Source organism: Podarcis pityusensis (genome assembly GCF_964106645.2).
Source record: "Podarcis pityusensis genome assembly, chromosome: 10".
NCBI lineage: Eukaryota > Metazoa > Chordata > Lepidosauria > Squamata > Lacertidae > Podarcis > Podarcis pityusensis.
The window spans coordinates 32,786,001-32,802,879 of record NC_138035.1 but is presented as its reverse complement, the minus strand read 5'-3'; the positions used below and the strand labels follow the sequence as shown (position 1 = coordinate 32,802,879).

At 44.4% G+C, this 16,879-nt stretch overlaps 1 protein-coding gene across 2 annotated transcripts; it reads left to right on the top strand.

Moving 5' to 3' along the window:
• The first annotated feature begins 1,164 nt into the window (after positions 1-1,164).
• TNFRSF13C (TNF receptor superfamily member 13C) lies at positions 1,165-15,761 on the top strand. 2 transcript variants are annotated; one of them, XM_080971940.1, is made up of 5 exons: positions 1,165-1,612; positions 5,380-5,607; positions 12,164-12,325; positions 13,589-13,633; positions 14,496-15,761. In XM_080971940.1, exons 2-5 carry the CDS (start codon positions 5,388-5,390, stop codon positions 14,819-14,821), a joined length of 753 nt encoding a protein of 250 aa, XP_080828066.1. In that variant the 5' UTR covers positions 1,165-1,612; positions 5,380-5,387; the 3' UTR covers positions 14,822-15,761. The 2 variants fall into 2 exon arrangements, with proteins under 2 accessions (XP_080828066.1, XP_080828067.1); XM_080971941.1 differs by lacking the exon at positions 1,165-1,612 and adding an exon at positions 4,250-4,346.
• The last annotated feature ends 1,118 nt before the right edge of the window (positions 15,762-16,879 follow it).

The following is a 16,879-nucleotide window of genomic DNA, read 5'->3' as shown; positions in this document are numbered from 1 at the left end:
TAGTACCTCGGGTTAAGAACTTTGCTTCAGGATGAGAACAGAAATTGTGCAGCAGCAGGAGGCCCTGTTAGCTAAAGTGGTGCTTCAGGTTAAGAACAGTTTCAGGTTAAGAATGGACCTCTGGAACGAATTAAGTACTTAACCCAAGGTACCACTGTACTGGTTCCTGTAACCAAGACATGACATGATATGTGATATATATATATATCTCAAAACATCTATGTCAATGAATCTGGTGGATCCAGTTGATCCAGAAGCATGTAAATGCACTTGTATGATGCCCATATGTTAATTTTTGTTGTTGTTGTAGGGAAAACTGAAGTAACACCCGTGTTTCCCACACCATCACTTGGAATATGTGAAGGTGCTTTTTCGGGAATTTCGCACGTGACACCAAAAGAGTGTCAGTTTTCTTCCCCTATTTGTGCTATGCATGGACGTTGCTAATGGGGCATGGATAGCAGAAGAAAATCTACTGTATGTTCTAGATTTTACATTTGCATTCTAGGCTTGTGTAAGCCTCCTGTGAAAATGTTCTCAAAACGGCAGAGATTTTGAGCATTATCACATGTAATGTTTTCAGGGCAATCCTATCCCCGTTTGCTCAGAAGTTCCATTGTGTACAACCGTGCAGCTTCAAATTGCTTTTGAGCCTCTCTCACATGATTTGCACTGGTGGCTGGTCATTGTTGATGCAGAAGAGAAAGCAGAGTGGTAATTAGTAATGCAAATAAACATTCTAGCTAATATGACCTTTACACCCACATTATAAGTATGGCAAGTGTGAAAATGAGCCTCAGCCTTGTGTTGTGTGTGCATGCCCTTTTAGATAATTTTCTGCTACAATCTCCTGCAAATGTATGAGGGTGCTTGGGAGTGTGCAAGGAACAAGTTTTGACTAGGACAGTGGACACATGCTTCAAGCGATGGACAGATCCGTCTCTTTCATATGTGTTCATAATTAATCATCCATAATTCATTTCCACATTAATCTGCATTTTAAAAAATGTTCACAAAATGTGCTGCTATGTATTGAAATATTGTACTAAAGTAATTTAAAATATGCATTTCCCATGCATTTTGATACATTTATTGAATTGAAAATGCAAAATTTGGAGAATTGCAAATTAGACTCTGCACTTTAGTTTTGGAGGTGCAGATTAGATCAACTCACGTCTGCAATGAACCACTCAGGCATTCCTACTGATGCTTGTCCTTCTTGTGAAGATCAGTAACGAGAAGGTGGGGACTAGAATGGCAAAATGCAAGCTAGTCAAGAAATCTGCGCTCATTCTGGCTCTGCTCAAAAGATTAATCTGCACATTATCAGTCCATTCCTCCAGATAGCTATTTCATTTCCATAGACTTGGCAGTCAGTTCACAACTTCCAGTGAGTCTTTTAAAATGTTTGAATTGAAAAGTGCTGGTGACACAGCAGAGGACAGTCGCAGATATCTTCAAGATTGTTCTTGATTGATTATATTTGTAGGAGCCTTGAAGCCCCCGTGAATGATGATGGAGTCAGTTACTTGTCATAATCTTGCAGTACCAGGAATCTTGGCAGAAAAGTAGGGGTGAAAGCGGAAGTGAATCAGAAGAATTTTGTGCCTGGGTTTGTTTTCCTCTTCCTTCCCCATCTACTTTTCATCTTGTGCTGTGTCTTTTCTGAAGACAGGGGTTGTGTTGGGGGTGGTTGTCTGAGAGCCGTTCCGAGGAAGAGCAGGTACAAACTCTGTGAACAAATGAGCAAATCAAAATAACAGTGGGAAAGGGTAGAAATAAGTATACTAATATTGGGCAATGAGAAATGGTTCTCCCCACCACCACAGCTCAATGGCACATGCATTTCCAGATATCCTTCCTGGGAGAAGCATTGCGTGGCAAGGTCCCAAACCCTCCCAGGAAGTGGAATAAAGACACATGAAACAGTATTTTAGGTTAATGGGCGAAAAGGCCACAACTTTGTTGGTTACAGAATGTGAGTGGTATTGGCTTAGGCATTGGAAACCACATGACTATATCTGACTCCTGCCCATCTGCAGGAGTCTTAGAAGGGTTAACCACCAGTAGGGGGAGCCCTGCTGATGCACATCAACTAGGAACTCCCCCAGGGTCACTGCTAGGGGTCGTGCCATGGCCCTAGCCCCCCGTCTGGGGCTTCGGACAGAGACCATGCCCCCCTGGATTCCTTTAACAGAATACCCTTGAATTAGGAGGGGTAGGTGATAGCCACTACCTTCCCTCACCTTCAACCTAATACTCCAATGCCTAACCGCCAAACCTTACAAAGTTGTGACGATTTGCTACAAGGTAGGTGAAAAACCAAATGGCCGGTGCCAATTTGCCAAGTGGGGAAAACTTCCTACCAGGCTCCTTGGACAACCAAGGCAAGCAACCGAGGTCCATAGCAAGGTCAAGAAATAAAGAGCCTAGCCTAAGGGCGGGAGAACTGACCGAGCAGGGAGAAAACAGGGGCGAGTCCTCAGCTGCGGATTGGACAGCCTAAGGATGACGTGGCCGAGGACCATCCAATGGCACAGGGGCTACACCGCCCCATGCGTGTGGGAAGGGCTTGCTCCCAGCCTGCAACCTCATTTCCCTGGGAATGGGAAATGGCTTTGCAGCTGATCCTTGTGTGAGGGCCATTCCCTGTTGATCTGACTCATCGCGTGGCATCGCACACAGCAAGAGCACAAGGACTTTAAAGGAACAGCATGTTCTGCTGCTGAGCTGTAGCAGTTCCAAAAGTGGCAGTGAGGGTGTTAGACAAGGCCAAGCCACTACCCTGGCTACTGCCTCTAAGGAGCATGTAGGGAAAGCTCAGATTGCAGAACTGGAATCCAGAGAGGAAAAGAGACAGCTGGAGAGAAAATGGAAGACAGCCGATTTGCTTGGCTCCATCCTCTGGAACAGCAAGTTACCGAGGCTGGGCTGTTATTAGTGCTATTCTGAACAATGCTTGAAGCAGAAGCTTTGTCTTTTGACTCGACCCTATGGAGCAAATGGGACCGTGTCCCCATATCCAATGGTTTCTTTCCTTTCCATGTACAATTAGCTGTGCTCTGCCAGAAAGCCTCTTCCCTTCCTTTCCTCTGCAGATCCTTCATCTACCTTGGCAAACTTTGTTATTAACCAAGCATACTTTAGTGAAAAGATGGATGTCTGAGAAGAGCATCCCTCACTCAGTAGCATGACTATGGGGGTGCAAACAGTGTCCCAACACCAGGTGCAAGGTCTGGGGTGTGTGCAAGATTCACTGCTGCTGCTGCTGCTGCTGAATTGCAGCTCAAAATCATTGTAATAGCATGAGTCTCATACACGTCCAAAGGGAATTGTTGATCTGCTGGTCACAAATAAATACAGCTATTGAAGGTTTCGTACCTCCAGCTGCTTGCTGGTATTAGGACAGACCCATTGCAAGGTTTCCTTACACAGTGAGTACCATTCCCAAACCTACAGTATACTGCATGGTGTCGAGGGTGGGTCTACACCTTGAGGAAGCCAGAGGCTTTGCTGACAGACAACCTGCAGTTTTTGCTCTTGTGGGGAATAAATGACATCATTCAATAATGTGCTGTTTGCAGAAGTTCCTTCTCTTGTCTGTTCTGAATCTTCTGGCCCTAGATTCTAATATTATGAGAGAGGGAGAAATATGTTTCTCTGGCAATTTTTGCTACACTATGAATAATTGTATACACCTCTATTGTATGTGTCTCCCACTCCCTTTACTCTCATTTAAAACAACAACAACAACAACAACAACAACCTAAGACCTCAAATATTGTAACCTTTCCTAACAAAGGGATCCCAGCAAAGCAGTGGGAGTTAGGGAGGAGATGGTAAAAACTTCACTGACACTCCAGCTTTTCAGAAAACACCTTGCTGTGTTGCTCCCAGACAAGCCAGACCATCACAGTGAAGCGAGAGGAAGTCATTCTTGTAAAAGTGTAGTGAGCCGCAAGCCCAGCCCATCACTGCCTCTACTGCAATGCTGTGCCTGCAGCACAGAGAGGTGCAGTGCATTTGCAGATTGCTGAGGCTGGATGCACAGTGAATGCACTCCAGACTTGCACAAATGCTGCAAGAGCATTTAATCAACACAAACAGGAAAATATTTCATCTGCACAGCACATGATTGGAAAATGTGAGAGCCAGTCAATGCATTGCTTCCTGGCCCAGTTGAAACTTAAACAACGACTTGCCTTGGAGTTTGTGGGGAGAGGAGAATGTGTGAGAGGAGTTTGTACAATTCACCTTCTGACCAATACTTACATGGAATTACTGAGTCATAAACCAGCTCAGTCCAGATAGGCAAATATACATGCTGGTGTGGAAAGTACGACCATGTAAGTGAGATACAGAAAGGATGAATGGTAGAAAAAGCCAGAGATGTGGACCACCATATGACTGAATCTTCCATGAAAGCAGGCTAGGTTTAAAAAGGGAAAGAGATTAAATATAATGAGAAAAAGAAACAAAAAATCTGAGATATTGGTGGGCAGTGACTGAGAGGGGACTTTTAAGCCTAGTTTTAATTGATTTGACCTCCTTGTAACAAAAAGAGCGCTGCTCTCCAAAGGTGATGGATAAGAGGACAACCCTTTGAGATGTGTGGTGGCTCCAACCTATCTTGCAGTGGGTTTGAATACGTGATGTTTATACTGAGTCTGCCTAGCCCAGGATCTGTACTGACTAGTAGCAGCACTGAAGCACAAGCCATGGCCTTTCTCCAGCTGTCTTTGTGCAGTGTGAAATAAACTTAGTCACAAAAGTTATATTCTGCTGTGTGGGGCTCAGCCATATAGTTATACTGTGTGAGGGAAGCGAGCCTTGCTACGCCCAAATCATTGGTTGGACTCAATGTCTTACTCGCCGCTCTTTTCAAGGCACCTCCATTTTTCTTGCTCTCTTACTTCTCCTTCTTCATATTCCCTTTTTCTCTGTTTTTCCTTCTCTTTCTGCTATTTTTATGGCTTCCTTTCTCTTTTCCATTTCTCCCCTTTTTCATGTTCTCTCAGCCACGAAATGTTTGGGGGCGGGCCTACTAGTCCAGTAGAGGTGGAAGTTTAGAATAAATCATATGCTAACCAATAGGCCCCTCGTCCATTTGGACGTATAGCGTCACGTTGACATGGCTTTTACACCACAAGAATCAAACATAATACTAGGCGGGGAGTTACAGGACAGGAGGGCGTCGCTTGGGCAAGTTCCTCCTTTCGCTCTTTTATAAAGGGCCTTCTGGAGGAAGTGAGATCTCAAGGGAGAGAAGCGCAGGCTTCAGTGTCCAACAGTTTCTTATACTTGCTTGCCATTTGTATAACCTGCTATCTCGTTAAGCCTTGATAATCTGGGGTTTCCCTTCCTTTTCTTTCTTTGAAGACTGAACCATGTTGCAGAACAGAAGCAGCCACTCAGGTGTGGATACCACCTGCTCTGAGCCTGGCCTCTGCTATGACCGTCAGAGCAAACAATGTGTACATTGTGGACCCAGAAGCAGGCGCTCTGGTACCGGCACCTCCTGCCATCTCCCCAGCCTCTGCTATGACCGCCTGGTTGACCAATGTGTGAGCTGTGAAAAGATGCAGAGGAAGACTGAGAAGGAGACAAGTAAGCAATAAAAATAATCACCTTGACTTTTGGAAAGAGCGGGAGGGAATTGTTCCCTGGGTGCATTGAGTTCAGTTGGAATCAAATCCTATACCAGTAGGAAGAGATTCCAATGGCTGAGACAGGTGGATGAGAACAGGAACAGAAGAAATATTCTAATCTACTGATGACCTTGGATATCAATTGTTGTTAGTTATAATGGTTGTATGCTGTCTGCAGGATCAGAGCAGAGGTAGCATAGCCAGCCGCTAGAGAACCACAGTATGAGAGGGCTGTGGTCCAGAAATCCTGCTAATGGGTTTTTCAGAGGCACCTGTTTGATCATTGTGGGGAACAGGATGATGGACTAGTTTAATCTTTGCTGTGGTTCAGCAGGACTCTTCTTACCTTCTCAAGGAAGAGCACCAGTGGTCTCCCTTAAAAGGCCTACCAATCACTGCTATAGCAATTGGCTCTTTTTCAGTCTCAATTTCATATCTATCAAATAGGAATGATAGTGAAGGCATCAGGTAAGACAGACAGGGTTGTTGTTTGGGTCGACAAGAGCAATGAGGTTGCTTCTTTGTGGGCATTTGCCATACTCATGATTTGGTACACGTGTGGGAAACTGACCTAGAGGAAATGAGTAACCATAACGTGCGAAGTCTGTCAATGCAGTACCACATCTCCCTGCATTTGGGACTGCGACACCAATGTAGAGCCTGGGGTTTCTGTATTGGCTCCACAAGTAGGTGGGGGGGGGGTTGTAACTGGGTGCCATGCGGCTTCTGACTCACATCTGTTGAATTGCTGGATGTATTTATAGCATGCTTTTAAAAAGAGAAAAAGTACTTCACACGTGTAATTTAGTAGCCCTCAAAGCAGCCTACCTAGGGAGGTAGTTAATGTATATACCACTTCATATTTCAACAGAAATCTCTAGTGATTTACATATAGATAGGCCACTATGACTCTGTGCGCACCACCTATTGAAAACACATTATTTCCCCCAAAGAATCCTGGGAACTGTAATTTGTTAAGGGTGCTGGGAATTGTATCTCTGTGAGGGGTAAACAACAGGGCCCAGGGTTCTTTGAAAAGAGGGTAAATGTGCTTTAAATATATATAATATGCACACAGCTTATGACTAACTTTTCACATGAGGGAAAGGCCATAGCTCCATGGCAGAGAGCACATATCTGGATTCAAAGCTTTCCGGGGTCAATCCCTGGAGGTGAGGCTGACAAAGACTTCCGTCAGAAATCCTGGCAAGCTGCTATAGACAGTCCTGAGCTAAGATGTACCAGTGGTTTGCCTTTCTATACGACAGCTTTCTATGGTTCCTATGTGGGGGAGAGCATGTTGAAGCTTAGAGATAGTGGCTGGCCTTTGGTGAGCTCATGACTAAAGGGTAATTCATCCTGAAACTTTGCACTTCACTGTAGCTCATTTGTTTAACCATGATGCTACACAGGTTTGATGGTGCAACTTGGGTAATACACACACACACACACACACACACACACACACGAAAGTATCTGTCCACACACAAAAGACCCCTTGGGACTGTTAAAAAAAAAAAAAGGTAGAGGACCCCTGGACAGTTAAGTCCAGTCAAAGGCGACTATGGGGTTGCGAAGTTCATCTCGCTTTCAGGCCGAGGGAGCCAGTGTTTGTCCACAGACAGCTTTCTGGGTCATGTGCCCAGCATGACTAAACTGCTTCTGGTGCAACGGAACACTGTGATGGAAGCCAGAGCACATGGAAACACTGCTTACCTTCCCGCCATTGCGGTACCCATTTATCTACTTGCACTGGCCTGCTTTCAAACTGCATTGCTATCTCAGGGCCCCATCTCAAGGTTCCAACATCTCCACTTAACCTGTAAGCAAGTGATGGGGAGGGCCTCTTCCAGAAAAGTCAGAGACACGCTGCCATTTAGAGTACAGCATATTAGGCTATATGGACAAATAGGTTTTCATGTGCCAAGGAGCCTCCATGTGGAAATATCATCACCTCAGGGTTCCCAAATTATGGTCCTTGAGCTTCATTTAGGCAGTTCACAGCATATCACAGGGTATTTTATTGCATTACAGCTCAGATTCTATACAATATATAATAAATAGAAAGAAGCTATAAAAATGCAATTAAAAATAATACAGCACCTAGCATAATGCATTACAATTGCCTTAACAGGCAGAAAAACCATTAAGTGATCCACCAAGGCCTTCAGCAATTTTCAAATGGGCTTGGGTGGGGGAGAGTTTGGACTCCATTGCCCAAGCCTTTATAAAGCACAGCCCTTAACACTTTTTAAAACCATATAATTGGAAATGGTATGTAAGCCACACGGGTGGCACTGTGGGTTAAACCACAGAGCCTAAGGCTTGCCAATCAGAAGGTCGCGATTTGTGTTTTGTTTTTTTAATTAATATTTATTAAAGTTTCAGAAAAAAATAAAATCACATTAATAAACAAGAGAAATTTAAAAAGAAAAAAGAAAAATACACAATACAAAGTACAAAATACAAAATACAAAAAGATAAAAAGAGAGGGGGGAAAAAACAGTTAAAAACAATTCCGTCTTTTCATAACTTCTTTTACATTTACTTGTTTCCCGGACTTCCTCATACCTCCCTCTTTTGTATTCCATTTCAGTTTGTTAGTCCAGCAATTTCTTTCCCTCCTTTTTAATCCCAATCCTTAATCTTAATATATTATGCCATTAAATTTTTACCTATTTAAAACCAATTTTTCCATTCTTTTAACCTTTTTAATCCTAATCCTTAATCTTGATATATTTATAACTTTAAAACCTGTACAGCTAGAAGCCACTTAACTTCAATCCAATATCACTCTAACATTCATTAATTTTGCAATGTTTCTGTAAATAATCTTTGAATTTCTTCCAATCTTCTTCCACCGACTCTTCTCCCTGGTCACGGATTCTGCCAGTCATTTCCGCCAATTCCATGTAGTCCATCATTTTCATCTGCCATTCCTCCAGTGTGGGTAGCTCTTGTGTCTTCCAATACTTTGCGATAAGTATTCTTGCTGCTGTTGTAGCATACATAAAGAAAGTTCTATCCTTTTTTACCGATTGCTATGCCCAGGAGAAAGACCTCTGGTTTCTTATATATCATCTCCCAGAAAGCCTTAATCTTTGGGCACGTCCACCAAAGGTGAAAAAATGTACCTTCAGTTTCTTTACATTTCCAACATTTATTATCAGGCAAATGGTAGATTTTTGCAAGCTTGACTGGGGTTATGTACCACCTGTATATCATTTTCATAATATTCTCTCTTAGGGCATTACATGCCGTAAACTTCATACCTGTGGTCCATAACTGTTCCCAGTCAGCAAACATGATGTTATGTCCAACATCTTGTGCCCATTTAATCATAGCAGATTTCACCATTTCACCCTGAGTATTCCATTTCAGCAGCAAGTTATACATTCTTGACAAATTCTTAGTTTTGGGTTCTAACAGTTCTGTTTCTAATTTTGATTTTTCCACCTGGAAGCCAATTTTCTTATCCAAATTGTATGCCTCCATTATCTGATAATAATGAAGCCAGTCTCGCACTTTGTTTTTTAGTTTTTCAAAACTCTGCAATTTCAATCTGTCTCCATCTTGTTCCAAAATTTCCCAATATTTTGGCCATTTGACCTCCATATTGAGCTTTTTCAAGGCTTTCGCTTCCATTGGTGACAGCCACCTTGGAGTTTTGTTTTCCAATAAGTCCTTGTATCTTATCCAAACATTAAACAATGCTTTCCTGACAATATGGTTTTTAAATGCTTTATGCGCTTTGACCTTGTCATACCACAAATATGCATGCCATCCAAATACATTGTTAAAACCTTCTAGATCCAAAATGTCAGTGTTTTCAAGAAGCAGCCATTCTTTCAACCAGCAGAAAGCTGCTGATTCATAGTAAAGTTTAAGGTCTGGCAGGGCAAATCCACCTCTATCCTTTGCATCTGTTAGTATTTTAAATTTTATTCTGGGCTTCTTGCCCTGCCAGACAAATCTAGAAATATCTCTCTGCCACCTCTTGAAACAGTCCATTTTGTCCACAATTTGCAATGTTTGAAACAAAAACAGCATTCTAGGCAATACATTCATTTTTACAGCAGCAATACGACCCAGCAGTGAAAGCTTCAAGTTTGACCAAATTTCTAAATCTTTTTTCACTTCAGCCCAACATCTTTCATAGTTGTCTTTGAATAAGTTCCCAGAAGGTTGCGATTTGAATCCCCATGACAGGGTGAGCTCCCGTTGCTCTGTCCCAGCTCCTGCCAACCAAGCAGTTCAAAAGCACGTCAAAGTGCAGGTAGATAAATAGGTACCCCTCCGGCGGGAAGGTAAATGGCATTTCCATGCGCTGCTCTGGTTTGCCAGAAGCGGCTTAGTCATGCTGGCCACATGACCCGGAAGCTGTACGCCGGCTCCCTCGGCCAATAAAGCGAGATGAGTGCCGCAACCCCAGAGTCGTCTGCGACTGGACCTAATGGTCAGGGGTCCCTTTACCTTTACCTTTATGTAAGTTATTATGATAGTTATTAGGAGAGAGTGCTGAAATGAAGGGAAAGAAGGGATTAATCCATAAAACAATGCTAACTAGAAAAAAGAAGAGTAAAGATGGAATAGGAAAGACAGAGAAACAAAGAATTGTAACTGGGGTTTTGGATTAAGAAATGGAACAGAATTAGACTAAGTGCACCTGATGATGTTTGAAGCACTGCTAAATAGTAACATGTATTTTACCCCCAGGTAATCAGATTTTTATTTTATTTTACAGTATTGTTTTTCTGTGAGGTTGGTTAGTCTGAGAGACAGCTCATGGCTGCAGCATCCAATCCAATTTTTGAACTTTATGGTTTTGTCTCTTTCCCCCACCACCTGCATACTTTGTCTGTCATCTGACCTACTGAAGATGGAGGGCTCAAAAGCTTGCTCAATGTTGTGCGACGTTTTGGTTGACCTAAACAAAAGTATTGCCCAACTGTGGATCTGAGAATTTTTCCTAGGGCAGGGGCTCCCAGATGTGGGAAACCACAACCCAGAAAGCCCTCACATAACTACCGTATTTTTCACCCCATAGGGCGCACCGGCCCATAAGGCGCACCTAGTTTTTTGGAGGGGAAATAAAGAAAAAAAAAATTATTTCCCCCCCCCCAAGGTGCGAGGCTGGGGCAGGGGAAGCCCGAGCTTCCCCCAACCCCAGCCCCCAGAACAGGCTGCTCTCCGCAAGCCGTGGGAGCCCTCCCGCGGCTTGCGCAGAGCTACTCGAAGCCCCGGCGCAACTGCTCAGCGCGCCGGGGCTTCGGGGTGCAGGTAGCTCTGCCCAAGCTGTGGGAGCCTGGGGGAACTCCTGTGGGCTCCCACGGCTTGCGGATAGCTTCCTGAAGCCTGGAGAGGGAGAGGGGTCGGTGCGCACCGACCCCTCTCGCTCTCCAGGCTTCAGCGAAAGCCTGCATTCGCCCCATAGGATGCACACACATTTCCCCTTCATTTTTGGAGGGGAATAAGTGCGTCCTATAGGGCGAAAAATATGGTAGTTGCCTGTCATACTTCATATGGTGGGATGATCACAAAACTGGCCTCCTAGGATGAGCTTAAAGCAGAGAGGGGACATATTTCATTGTTTGTAGTTACAGTTGTCAGGATAGGACTGAGAAGACCCAGGTTCAAATCCCCACTGCAAGGAAAGTCCGCTGGGTAACCTTGGGCCAGTTATATCCTCACAGCCTAATTTACCTCAGCGTTGTAAGGATAAAAGGGGGAAGGGGAACGAACCCTGTAATCTTCCCTTGACATCCTGGCGGAATGGTGGGACAGAAAAACAGTAAAGAGACAAAATAATACAGTGGTACCTCAGGTTAAGTACTTAATTTGTTCCGGAGGTCCGTACTTAACCTGAAACTGTTCTTAACCTGAAGCACCACTTTAGCTAATGGGGCCTCCCGCTGCTGCCGCGCCGCCGGAGCACGATTTCTGTTCTCATCCTGAAGCAAAGTTCTTAACCCAAGGTACTATTTCTGGGTTAGCGGAGTATGTAACCTGAAGCATATGTAACATGAAGTGTATGTAACCCGAGGTACCACTGTACTGCTGACCATTTCTGCTCTAATGCTGAGATAACTCAGTTGCTCCAAAAGCCCCACTGTCAGACTGCGCTGTATGTCTGCAAGGCCTCTCCATCAGTTCTGTTAAAAGACAGCTGCATCAAGCCGCTCCCTCAACTGTCAGCAGACACTCAGTCAGGTGGATAGAGATAGAGAGACTGGACTGCAGGACCCTCTCCGTTGGCGCTGCTGAATGAGCAGCAGCTTTTGAGTCATCTCCAAATTTTCCGTTCCTGCTGTTCACTACAAGAGCTCTGTAAATAAGAATTAGTGCCTGATCTTGCTTTTTTCCCTCCTCCCTCCCAATCCCTTTTCCTCTTGTGTCGTGCTGCTTAGATGGTGAGTCTGAAAGCGGGGCTTATATTTGTAAGTTGCTCTAGAAGCCTTTTTCAGTGGAAGAGTGGGATAAAGATGCCCCCTCTGTTTTCCCCATTAAAACCCAAGCCCCAACACCTCTTGCTGCAGACCCGGCTTGCTCATCTTTACTCTTCGGAATTTACATTCTCGTGGGGCTACTCTTGGCAGTAGCTGCAGTGCTGTGCATTGTAATCCTGAAACAAAAGAGGAAGAAGAGGATGCGAGGAGCTGAAAAGGAGAATTCTACAGGTAGGCATTGCCAGTCTTCCCAACAATAGATATTCACCCATTTGGGGAGTTACCATCTAGTTCCAATCCAATGGCATACACACAACAAGCCATACAATGCATGGTTATTGCCTGCAAAGTACTGAGAGCAGAACTGATTCGTCTTATTCTAATTATCTGTTAGCGATCACTAGGGGCATCTAAGTGCCAATTGCTCCATAAATGACTTTGCTCACCAGTATTAATCATTTTGATTATGGTGCACATGCACACATCATTTACTGATATATCCTTGGATTTGCCCTTGGATAACCAAAAGCAGGAATGGCTTTCCCATTACCACGTGATAGTTTGTTGGCTTTACATTCCTTGAACCTAACTGCATTTACAGCAGAGCTTTCCAAACTTTTCATATTGGTGATACTTTTTAGACATGCAACATTTCACGACATAGTAATTCAGTTTTTCTAGGAAACTGGAGGTTAAACTCATCCCTTTTCAGCCCCAGGAAGAGTGTGGGGAGCGTTTGCGCGACACACCTACACACTGCAGTGGACACACTAATGTGTCACGGCACACCATTTGGAAAGCTGTGATTTACAAGCTTAACCTGGCTGTACCTCTTCCAGAAATATCCTGGGAAATGTAATTCCATTGGCAGTGGTAGAAATACTTAACAGAGTGGTCTCAGCTCCTCCACAAACTACAATTCCCAGCATCATGGGAGTTCAAAATGATATAAATTGTGCTTGTCATGTACCTGTGTCTTTTGTTTCTGACCTTTCCCCCATGATCTCACCTTGGATATTTCAGGGCCCGGCCAAGAGTACCTTGCCCCCTTCCACCAGCATGCTACAAGGGGGCTGACTTTGGAGCTGTTCTTTGGGAAAACTCTTCCCCTCTCTCTTCCCAGCTACTGTTGCCTAGGCAACTGAAGCCCATGGCAGCCTATGGCCTGCTTGGGAGTAGGGGGTGACTAGGAAGGGAAATAATTTTGTGACCAACAGTTCTTTTGTAAGCCACCTTGAGTCCCATCAGGGGGAAATGGCAGGGTACAAATAAATATATAAGAAGAAGAATTCTTCCTGGATAGACCCTAGAACAATCTTGAATGGGTTGGAGAAGTAACAGCAGGAAGGATTCACATCTGGGTCCAATTTCAAGGCAACTGCCTGGGCTATTCAGGGGCCAATGCCAGTCCCATATATCTTAGTTCACTTTCCTCTTTTATTATCATGTTCTGCTTAACTGAGTTATGATTTTCTTCTTGTTGCCTCATACAAGACGTCCCTGAAGATTTCAGATGCTGTGAAGAGGGGAATGCTAATGGTGAGCACGGAGGGAACTTTTGTAAGAGTATAACCTAGGGGCAAGGCTAGGAAACCATTTTCAGCCCTACTGGGCAACCTTAATGGGGGGGCACATGCCACTGACATGTGGGGCCACAAGGAAAAGTGGGTGGAGCAATGAAGGTAAAGGACCCCTGGTCATTAGGTCCAGTCATGGCCAACTCTGGGGTTGCGGCGCTCATCTCGCTTTACTGGCCGAGGGAGCCGGTGTACAGCTTCTGGGTCATGTGGCCATGACTAAGCTGCTTCTGGCAAACCAGAGCAGCGCACGGAAACACCGTTTACCTTCCCGCCGGAGTGGTACCTATTTATCTACTTGCACTTTGACGTGCTTTCGAACTGCTAGGTTGGCAGGAGCAGGGACTGAGCAATGGGAGCTCACCCCGTCGCGGGGATTCGAACCGCCGACCTTCTGATCGGCAAGTCCTAGGCTCTGTGGTTTAACCCACAGTGCCACCTGCGTCCCCAGTGTAAATGTTACCTTTGCATATTAGGTAAGGTTCTGTAGCCACTCACACACCCCTCTCCATCCTCCATCCAGGGGAGCTAGATGAGATATTATCAGAGTTCAAGAACACATTTCAGCCAGGCAAAAACACTCAAGGAAGGGGTGAAGAAACCATCAGTAATTATTGTGGGCTGGGGAAGGGCTGTGGGCTGCAGAAAGCACAGAGGATCAGAGAAGAGAGCATGGGAAAGCAGCACCCAGCCCACAGACCTGAGGTGCTTCACTCCCTGACCTTTAGACATTGCTGCTGCTGATGTTCTAAAAGGCAAGGGGGGCTCTTATCCTACACTTCTCTACTGCTTTCACATTACTCATTAAGCTGTTTCTCTTTCAGAAAATGAGAAGTGTGTCATTGCCTTTGAAAATGAACCTCACAAAGGCCACAGTAGCAGTCCAGGAGATGGCGATCCTGAAATACTTAGGTGCCCACATTCAAATGATGCTTTAAACACTGCCAGAGATGACGCCTTAAAGAGAGAAGTGCAGCATATTGCTATGGCAGGAAGTGATGTCACGGAGGCAGCTACCCTGACTTCCTGTGATAAAAAATGCAACCCCACCTTTCCACTGCCGGCAACGGAACTCGGGGCAACTGAGTTGGTGACCACCAAGACTACTCAGGAGAGCGTCATCTGGGACGAGGAGGAGTCGGAGTCATAGCAACAAGTTCTAGAGGGCTGAGTCTTGAAGACTCTCCCTCAAGCATCATAAAACTCCCTTTCAACTCAAAAGAGGAGTAGTGGATGGACAGATTTACAAAGGGCTTGCCTCATTGTAACTGGAAGGGAGTTTGTTATTTCCCACATTGTAAGATGTTGAAACAGTCTTTTAGCTGCCAGAAACTCCCAGCAATTGCTTTAAGAAAAAGGAGACTACTGGGGCACTTTATACCAAGGGCAGGAGATTTCAAGCCTGGCTATTCTTATTGGCCCTACTCAGGGCCCCCTTGGAGGGCTTTTACCTGGCTGGAATGTGCCCCTGAACTGTGACAATTTCTCTTGCTTGCCTGGATGTAGGTGTGTGCATGTGTGTGAGAGAGTGTGAACTGCTGTTTTTTGGCAGAGCTGGAATGCAGCCTGCTGTACAAAGGAGAGTCACTTCCCCTGCACCACCCATTTATGTCTCTAGCCATTCCCACTACTGCCATCCCCACTGCTACTGCACCCCACCCCAACAACAAAATGTGGTCCTTGGGTTGAAAAGCGTTTTCCCACCCTGCCAAGGCATCCCTCCTCTGTAATGTTTTGAAGTAGAGAAGCTCTGGAAAATGTGTATCTCATGGAATAAAATGATTGCTTTGAGCTCACATTTACCTTAATCTTAATTTCCGCATCCTGAAACTCCCCTGGCAATATGATGGTGAGTTATTAAGTGGAATGAAAAATGATGACTGCAAGTGGACAGGAATACCCAGTGGAAGTTTAAATGAGCTATTTGAACCACTAAGGAGCATATTTTTTAATGTTTAAAATTATTTTTATTCCACAGTGTTATATAATTCTTTTTGAAAACAGCTTTGATTGTGTGTGTGGTTTTTTTTACAAGCAAGGGGTGTATAAAATTTATGAAATAAGATAAAATAAACATTGGCAATATAAGATGTAAGACTGCATATTTACTTTAGATGTAATACAAAATAATTTGAATGTGGCATACGTACACTCAATGTCTAGTGGTCCTTATTCTGCAATACTCTTGTTGTCCTTCAACATTTAATAGCTTAATGAAACTGGACTTTTTCTTTTTTACCTTCAGCCCACAACTTTACAATTCTGTTCTTTCTCTTTTCTTAATCCTGGTCAAGGAATGCCAAACATGGTAGGTCCCAATTTTTTGGGGGGGATTACAGATCGTATGTGTAGTCCAAAGGACACTTTCTTGTACAGCTACAAAGCTTTTATTAAAATCAGCTTTAAATACTCCTATAAAATAACCCCCCCACAAATATTTCTTAGGGTTGAAAACTTAACTGCAATGGGTCTGAAAAGTGTTATAGAAAAGGAAGGAAGGTAGGGTATGGTCAGCTGAGGTCCTGCAGGACCATGGACAGAGATCTGGGCATCTTGCTATAGATATAGCGAGTATATCTTCTCAAATCTCCTCCCCATCCTCTCTCTCACACACACGTAAAAGTTTCATGTTCCACAACTCAGTTTAACAGGATGCAGATGGTATGACCAGGTGAAGGGAGGCTGAGCTTCTAAATCGTTTTTATAAATGCATATCCTGTGGCAAAACTCACTATGTTCAAAGGGGAAGTAGATATGCAAAATATCTGAGATACTTTGCTAGACTGAACTGACCTACCACAGCGCTCTCTCTCCATCAGCAGCTACCTATTAGCCGGTCCCAGCCTAGCATGTCTCCTTGATAAGCTGCATTCTGCAAGAGAGTTTCTTCTTCAAGTCCCCAAAAATCCATAACTACTAGCCATCATTGCCATAGTGCTCTGAAGACCAGTTGCTCAAAGCCACAGGAGGGGAGACTGCTTTCGTGCTGGGGTCCTGCATGCAGACTTATCATAGGCATCTGATTGGCCACTGTGAGAACAGGATGCTGGAGCAGATGGCCTGATCCAGGAGGCTGCTCTTGTTGTTCTTTAGTCATTTAGTCATGTCCGACTCTTCGTGACCCCATGGACCAGAGCACGCCAGACCCTCCTGTCTTCCACTGCCTCCCGCAGTTTGGTCAAATTCATGTTAGTAGCAAACATCTCGT